The sequence below is a fragment of the Cephus cinctus genome, unplaced genomic scaffold, assembly GCF_000341935.2.
Source record: "Cephus cinctus unplaced genomic scaffold, Ccin1 Ccin1_scaffold0577, whole genome shotgun sequence".
Taxonomy (NCBI): domain Eukaryota; kingdom Metazoa; phylum Arthropoda; class Insecta; order Hymenoptera; family Cephidae; genus Cephus; species Cephus cinctus.
Window position 1 is genome coordinate 232,300 of NW_014333226.1, and position 8,983 is coordinate 241,282.

At 34.4% G+C, this 8,983-nt stretch overlaps 2 protein-coding genes across 3 annotated transcripts; one reads left to right on the forward strand and one right to left on the reverse strand.

Annotated features, from left to right (window-relative positions):
- Positions 1-57: 57 nt before the first annotated feature.
- LOC107268701 (40S ribosomal protein S3) lies at positions 58-1,549 on the reverse strand. The gene is made up of 4 exons (XM_015741736.2): positions 1,429-1,549; positions 684-1,003; positions 405-592; positions 58-317 (listed from the first exon to the last, which is right to left on the reverse strand). Exons 1-4 carry the CDS (start codon positions 1,459-1,461, stop codon positions 130-132), a joined length of 729 nt encoding a protein of 242 aa, XP_015597222.1. The 5' UTR covers positions 1,462-1,549; the 3' UTR covers positions 58-129.
- A 954-nt stretch (positions 1,550-2,503) lies between these two features.
- LOC107268700 (fumarylacetoacetate hydrolase domain-containing protein 2A) lies at positions 2,504-8,227 on the forward strand. 2 transcript variants are annotated; one of them, XM_015741734.2, is made up of 7 exons: positions 2,504-2,786; positions 3,901-4,065; positions 4,638-4,673; positions 6,513-6,729; positions 7,108-7,442; positions 7,543-7,630; positions 7,727-8,227. In XM_015741734.2, exons 1-7 carry the CDS (start codon positions 2,635-2,637, stop codon positions 7,787-7,789), a joined length of 1,056 nt encoding a protein of 351 aa, XP_015597220.1. In that variant the 5' UTR covers positions 2,504-2,634; the 3' UTR covers positions 7,790-8,227. The 2 variants fall into 2 exon arrangements, with proteins under 2 accessions (XP_015597220.1, XP_015597221.1); XM_015741735.2 differs by lacking the exon at positions 4,638-4,673 and having other exon boundaries at positions 2,506-2,786.
- Positions 8,228-8,983: the final 756 nt, after the last annotated feature.

Below are 8,983 nucleotides of genomic sequence, written 5' to 3' on the forward strand. Positions count from 1 at the left end.
TCGATTATGTTTGTAATTCAGTGTATAAGGGGATATGCAAATAAAATAGTGCCAATATTAGTGGATTCAAAAAAATACCACAGAAAATCAGTATCAGATTTTCAGACTTTATTGCAAAAAGACATCCGATTAGACAGCAATTGGAGCTGGCGGAATAGCGTCTGGCTTTGAAACTTTAACGTCCGAAGTTGGATGTAACGGAAGAGCTTCGTCCTTTGGTTCAGCCACTGAAACATTGTCTGGCAGTGGTCTTCTTGGTCCTGTTTTGCCCGTCTCATCCCATGGCAACATGATCTTTACTTTGATTCCCAAGACACCTGAAATTAGAATTGGTAACAGATATTGTAGTTACATAAAATTGGTATATCAATAGTTCGTTATTGAGTTGTTATGTGGAAACTCACCCTGCCTAAGAAGAACGTGTCGAGTAGCAGTGTCTACATAGTCATTAATGGGTTCACCAGAATGGATCATTAGACCGTCGACGAACTTCATGGATTTTGCACGCTGACCACGCAATTTTCCACTAACAACTACTTCGCAACCTTTGGCTCCAGATTCCATTATGAAACGGAGAACACCATAGCAAGCCCTGAGAAAACAGAATAAAGATCAAATGATTACGACAAAATTTACATACTAAGAAAAATAAGAGAAGTATTTCTTGAAAATAATGTACATACCTTCGAACAGCCAGACCTCCAATCAGCTTGTACCGCAGGGACTCAGCTTGCGCAATGGCACACAAACCTCGCATCGCAACCTTTTCTGCATACAATTCTACAGTGTGTTCCTTGAAGTTAAACCTTTTCTGTACAACGGATGTCAATTCCCTAATTCTACGTCCCTTCTCTCCTAGGACACTCTGAGTATGCGTTGCCATCAGAATGATTTCTGTGCGAGTAGGTGTTACTCGCACTTCAACACCCGAATAGCCATCTTCAGCAAGCTCTCGAGTAAGGAACTCATTGAGCTCAGCTTTGAAGATACCATCTCCTACAAACTATAAACAAATCATGCATCAAATATAATAGTAAAGATTGATAAGTTGTCTTCTATATCTGCACGGCGTTCAATATATCAAAACGACGCCAGCACATACTAGATAGTGACACTAATTCAATAATAAACATTCTGACATGTGCCTTCTATTAAAAATTTGAGAATTATAAAAATCCAAAATTATAATCCGCGCCACAACATTTATTACATAACATGAATTGAAAGAGAAGAAATAAAATGTATGCGTATATACAATAAATACATGATTAAGAAGGGATTATGGCCGACTAGTAGCCATGCCGTCTACAAACCCAACATGAATTTTTGAAAAATTTGTATAATAAATGTGATATAATACTCGGTGTGAAAGAGCAGTGGAATTATAATTATAGCAGACCACAGAATATAATAAGGAAAACAACTAACCTTTCGTTTCTTCGAAATCGAACGTGCAGCCATTTCTAACAGTGTCTGATTTCGTCCGACGCCGGCATGGAAAAGACATTCAACAGTGCTGACGCCTAGTACGTCTCTGGTAAATAAACCTCAACACGTGATAGCCGCCATATTTAATTAAAAATGAAAATAAGAAATTCCTATGGAGTTTGAAATTTAGATTTTTCTTCTTCTGTAGTCAAAATATAATATCATTATGTTATAATGCCACATGTTGTGTAAAATATTTTGTATTAAAGTACATGGTGCTCAGAATCCTAAATGGAGAATTACACAAACTTAGATTGTAAAAAAATTGTATACAATGCTTTAAATATACCGCCTTAACGAAATCACATTTGTAATTCCGGTTGCGTAAAACACGATTTTATTATTGTCTTCCTATAGTTTACATAGTCATAATTAAATATACTGAGAAAATCGCGCGCCGAAATAATTTATCCAATACGGCTCTTTCTGAACTTGATATAATAAAACGATGAGTTTTCGTATGTAATTTTATCATCAATACTACGAATATCAAGGCCAACATTTTTCGACGAATCACATAATTAAGTAAATATTATATTATATAATAATTAACTGTGTCAGTAACGCCTCAATATATAATGTATTTTATAAAATAATATCTGTCATTTATAAATCAAATGTAACAATAACTAATATGTATGACAATCAATAATCAATATCAATTAAACTTATATCTAAGGACATTTTCATAATTTTTCTGAACGATTCTTTCAATCTCAATTGTTGATCTAATCATAAGTATTTACCACAATAAATTAAATCAGACAGAAACGCAACAATGAGGATAAATTTTAACAAACTAATCAATCACGTAGCATTAGAAATATCACCTACTAATACAATCCATACAAATGTTTAATCGTTTTAGAAAGAATTTCAAAATCTTTAACTAATCATCCACGCAAACATCCTCAAAAGGATCATGAACTATGCCTTTATCAAATGAATTGATCAAAAATCGTCCACATCTTTATCGGGTACCTTGAGGTACCCCTTCCAATTCTAGCGAAAGGCTAGAACGTCGTTACGGCTTCAGTTCGTGCTCGTCTTTCCCGGCGAGCGTTTCCGGCCTAACGTAATATACACGCTTTTTACTAGAGCCCAGCATTGCGTAAATTCCTATTGAAACATCACTGGTCAGTGAAAATGCCACTTCGCGGAAAGTTGCGACTCTTAACTAAAGCTATCCTAATCTCAAGAGGTTCTCTTAGTGATAAGACTTCATGTAATGGGTCAGCGACGCAATTGGCCTGGATTGCTGTTAGGCATTTTTCACGCAGCCACACGCTCGATATGCGGTAAGTCGAAGTCGCTCCGAGCCGGCAGTATTGCGCAATGGGCGTATATACCGAGATACTAGATTAGTAACGTTAAACTTTTTTTTGATATATGTAGAAAAAAAAGTTTGTTATACCTTCAGTTCGTACGACCATTAAAAATAATTATACGATTTAAAAAATACTACGTTCTCATTACGTTTAATAATTCAGTCCGTAGGAAAGTAGACGTGTCAAGAGAAGATTAATCAATTGGAATTAGCAGTTGTCATAGGTTAACTACGTTACCTGTATTATTCACAACGGAATTACGTGATCCAAATGATATTTGTAGGATCGTGACTCGTGACTTTTCTGAGTTAATCTGTTATCGTGTCTGTGGTGAAAAGAGACTTAAACCTAGAAGAGATACGTGTTGACTACCAACTGTTACGATTTTAAACGTGTGGGGCCGCTCATTGGATTTCTGCATCCTATCTAGGTTTATGCTTCTTATTTTTTTTTGCATAATATTAGATTTGTTACCTACACTTTCTGAAATTTTTAAAAAGGGCAAGTTCTCATTGGTTACTTAAAAATATCATCCAATAAGAATTTGCACTTTTTTAAAAGTGCAGAAAGTGCAGGTAACGAGGACTACTAGTAGCTTTTTAAATTTGATAATTGAAAATTTGAACGTTTTTACGTTATTAATATTTATATTAGTGTAATTAGTTTTAGGTGACATTTATTCGTCAGAAATTTTCAGTGTGATACGTATTATGAATTTATTACATAAATTTATTACAGCTGCTGATAAATCAAATATTGATATCAGACCAGTTACATATCGGTCTTATCGTTATGTGCCATTTTTTTATAACGTAAGAAGTTTGCTATGAGCTACTGAGCAGTTACTATTACTTTTTTCATACAGCTAAAGGAAATAAAATGTAGTTCACCAACAAAACTAATTACGTGGAATTGTGTTTTACAATAATTCAATGCTTGCAACTAAAATATTTGATAAAAATGCGCGTCGAGTTGCACTCAAAAATATTTTGGAAAATGCGTATTTCGGGGAGGATTCGTGTATTAAAAGAGAAAATCGAAAAAATAGTATTCTATTATTAATGACAATATTTCGTATTTACAGATTCGTCCAGTTCGTAAACAAAAATGGCGGCGGTCCTCAGCATTTGGGAGTGCAGCTCAAACAGGGTGGAGATATTATTGCAATATCGGCGATCGACTCTCAAATTCCAAATAATTTGAGAAAATTCCTAGAAGGTGGAGACGATCTCTTGAAAAAGGCTAAAAGGTAATCACATCTCCGATAACTGTAATCTACCATAAATTACAAAAAAATTGGAATTTGAAACTAAAAATAATTTTGCTTAAATTACAACGTCGTGTCGTTCGATACTTCGTATCTTGACACTTTGATCGCCCAAATTGCAAATAACAGGGAAAGTTGACAGCTATGATTCACAGTTATTTGCCATATCCCTCTGCCATACAGTTCCAACAGATCGCACGTAAAGTTCATAAAGAATAATTAAACATGATTAGTTTATCCAGTTTAATTAAAAAAATTAAATGAACGAGACGTTATCATTTTTTCCTAAAATACAATTTTCCAAAATATGTGGAGTTCTTGCAATTAATTGAAACAAACAAATATTTATCGGTACAAGGTTAACATAAAAATGATGGCCTAAGTATCCTTATTTATTGCCAACATTTATATTTATGATTTATGAACATTTCCCAATAACGTTCGCATCATCCGTTCCGAAGCCTCTCTTGAGATCGTCATGCGGTTTACGTTAAAAAACTACATATATAGGTATAAATAAAATTTGTCCTTATAAAATATCTTCATTTTCCTAGGAAAGATGATTTCGACATTCGTGCTGCCGTAGAGAGGTTTGTGTCTTGAGTCCAAAGACATTTCCAACCTATTTTCATTATTGGTTGACTCTTTCGATTCTCAACGATATCAATTCATCCGTTAAAAAAATACATATAAAATAGATACGATTGTTTCGATAAAAACTTTCCCATATAGAAGGTTAACCTACAAAACTTATTTTTACTGGCCTTCCCTTACAATTTTGCAATGGGTCCCCCTACAAATTCATGTTTACATTACCACTTTATCACTATATGTATAATCTCTTATCAGTATACAGATGTTGTTTCACCTTTTCCACTCAAACTGCTGCTCTTAAATTCTATTATACTTTCCGCTTGATCTTACCTACCCTGATGGTCATTAAGCATTTTCAAAGGCGCAAAATCATAGACTGTTCTACGTCACGCAGGAGTCAACCAATAGATATTCTTTTGACCTTACCACACGAACCTCCCCTTATTATGTCTGCAAGGAGGGTACCTGATGTTTTTGAAACCGACTCACTAAAAATACAACCCCCCGCCCCCCAACCACCCCAATAGTACTTTATTGAGACTACCTGCTTTTTTTTGTAGGAAAAAAAATTCATACTGTACAGAAAAACACCGTCCTGCCGCATCTTGAATTACTCAGAATCTTGCGTAACTTATGAATATTAACTGGTGGAAAATGTCTGTCGATTATTCAGCTTCTCAAATTTGTAACTTTAGTCAATTACTATTCAATTTGAGAGTAATGGTTACTTTCTACCAGAGTCTGGATCAGCGTAAAACAGTAGCTGGTTGAAGTGATAAATAACAATGATTTATACATGTTTAAAATGAAAATTAATGTCTTAATCAATGCATCCTTAAAATTGTCTGAATAGAAATTTCAAAAATGTTTATACTTTTATTCAATTCTTACATTTAGATATCACGTATCACTGTTGATTCTCTATTATCATATTTGCTTTAATTTTATAAATTGATAACCAAGATAGCATAGAGTATATTACACGATAACGACTAAAAATTATTTAATCTTGAATACATAAATCCATAATAACGTGTTGTCTTTTCTAGTACGTAATTTCAAGAATGTTAAATTTTAATCGGATCGATTTTATCTCTCTTATTTATTATCGTTCAAAAATTCATAAAATAAAATTTATCCTCATGTAAAATGGGTCAGTTATCTTTTTCAGTTATTATTCCCAACAGTAAAGAAGACGTGTCTTTATTTCAATAAAGGTAGTCAGCGCAAGCGGAATATATTAAAAAGTTACGTAACAATTTTTCTTATCGTTTGTATACTGCACATATGCCACGTATCGATTGCAGACACTGTCCACATACATATTAATATAGTCTTCAACCTCAAATTAGTTTCGCTGCACTGTATACCTCTAACGCGTAAAAGAAGTAAGACAAAGAACGTACAAGAGTGAATGAAAATCTGTCAGACATTTTGCCAGACTAGATAAAAATTTGATTTACAATGAAAATAAATATTTCAGCATGTTTAACAATTTTTTTTCTTACCTAACAATAATTACAATATGCACGTATTTATGCATCACTGGTATTTTCCACCACATGACAAACGTCCATTAAATCTTGTTCCAATGGCTTTTGTAAGAATGTTGCATGACATTTTGAAAGATTATACTAACGCAATAAGCAGAATGAGATACAAGTTAACATAAAATAGTTTTTGTTTTTGAAAAAAAAAAATTTTTGCATTTTTTTCAATGCTTATATATAAGAAATATTTATGGATTTCCTGACAAGAAAAAACCATCGCGTGTCTTTTCGTGGTCAATGGAAATGAAGATTCAATTATCTTTATTAGAAATAATTGTTTTTCAGAATAGTAGCTGAAGGCCGCAGTGTGATACCGGAAGCAGATGTGAATTTTCTAGCGCCAGTTATTCGAATGGACAAATTAGCCTGCGTGGGTCTGAATTACAGTGGACACTGCACAGAGCAGGGTCTGGAACCTCCGAAAAATCCTGTTATATTCAATAAGTTTCCCAGTAATATTATTGGTCCGTACGACGACATACATTTGCCAAAGATATCCGACGTGAGTATAAGATAAATGCCCGATAACGAAAAATAAGTGGATAAACTCGTGTGACATGCGTGCACTGCGAAATAATGTTTCATTGATATTTCGGCAAAGTATAGAATAATGTGTTGATTTCAATTGATCGTTTAGTTAAGTAAGCACGAGTCAACTTTGACTATAGATAAGTCATGGTTAATATACACATACATTCGTGAGTTCAGAACAGTCTTTGACTTAGCGGTCAGTTATTTTTAGTTGACTCTTCGGCCAAAACGCAGGTTGCACAAACAGTTAACGAACTTTTGAACTAAATACTGCAGCGCTATTTTGGTAAACGGCTGTAGTTTCCTTGAAAACAATATTAATTTAAAAAAAATTTTATGTTCCATACAGAAAGTCGATTGGGAGGCAGAGTTGGCTATTGTGATTGGAAAGAAATGTAAAGGATTGGACAATCACGAGGCTGAAGATTATATATTTGGTTATACAGTAGCCCAAGATATATCGGCGCGTGATTGGCAAAAGGGAAAGCGTAACGGGGGTCAATTTCTCCTTGGAAAAGCAATGGACACTTTCTGCCCCTTGGGACCAGTTGTTGTCACCAAAGAAGCCGTCTGCGACGTTCACAATCTCTCTGTAAAATCCTGGGTTAATGGGAAGCTTAAACAGGATGGAAATACCAGTGAGCTCATATTTAAGCCGCAAGATATCGTTGCATATCTCTCGCAGTAAGTATAAATACTTAAAGTATTGTTATAGAAGAGATAAATGTATCGGTGATAAAAAAAGACATGAGCTAAGTATATTTTATATTTTTGTTATTTATAGATTCTTCACACTTCTGCCAGGAGACGTGATTCTCACTGGAACACCGGCAGGAGTGGGATTCACGCGTAACCCACCAGAATACCTTCAGGTATTGTGCCTGATGAAAGATATTAAATGAATCACGTTTCAATTTTATTATTTGATTTGGTTAATACCTGTTTTCTTTTTCTTTATATTTTTGCAGAGAGGAGACTGCTTAGAGACTGAGATAGAAGGCATTGGACGTCTGAAGAATAATGTTGTCTGATGATGACTACAGCCATAACGTAATACGTTCTGGTTTCTTGTAACTGAAAGTGTATACTACCTGTGAGATATCATGACGATCTTCAAGACCAACGACCCATGAAAAGATCTCATGTTTGCAATACAAGTGTTTGAACTTACTAAAGTGGAAAATTTAATGCGATTTTAACGCCATACCTTGAGTACCATGTGTCATCTGGCGAGGAATACATCTTCGGCACAATCATAGGTGCTAATATCAATTTGTTTTTGACGTTACACGTCTTACACACACTGTGGAAGATAATTTTTGTAATTATATATATGTATATATATAATAATAATATATATAATTCGTATTGTTATTCCCTCGTCAAAAGCGTGTTGATTGAAGGCATCAATCTCGCAGAAATGATTGTAAGCCTCCAGAAAAACAAGTATAAAGAAATTATGCCAGGTACAGGAGTGCTGTTAATTCCCCTAACAAAAAGTATTGAAATCATTTTACACAGTATATTCTACATATGAGAACCGCACAGCACAGATCATACGGGCATTTTTAGTCTGCATCATTTCAATACTTTTTCTGAGAGGAATTCACAGCACTCCTGCATGTACATACTTCGCCTTGGATGTACTGCCGGTTGCCTGTAGTTCGCGCGAAACTCGACTGAGTCTCTTGATAGAGGATACCTACTTGGAATATTTATATAGCGCCATATGACGTGAAATACATAAACTATATAGTCGGTATAACAGATTCTGTTTTAAAAACTGAACACTGTCGGTAAAGTCACAACTTGCCCTCCGTCGATAAAATACCTTATGAAAAACAACATAGCGTATGTCCCACAGTAGATTACCCATTTCGAAAAAAATACAGACACTGGTTTAAAGAATCACCGCTATGTTGCGTTACCAACCCAAAATGTGCAACGATCCCATTGCTCAAATTGAAGATATGTGAATGAAAATTGCAAGAGCCGAGTAATAACAATGGTAACAAAACCTTTACAAAGAATATCAAATCAAAGCTATATAATTAAGTATATTTCTTATGCAAAACAACCCGGATCTGGCTACATTCCCATTATAATGATACGCAAAATTCAAAATGCAATATGCATAATATATTCTAATCCATATTAAAATCAGCGTGGGTATCATACGTAATCACTTCTGGAGATCAATCTCAACGAACGCAATCTCGTGAAAT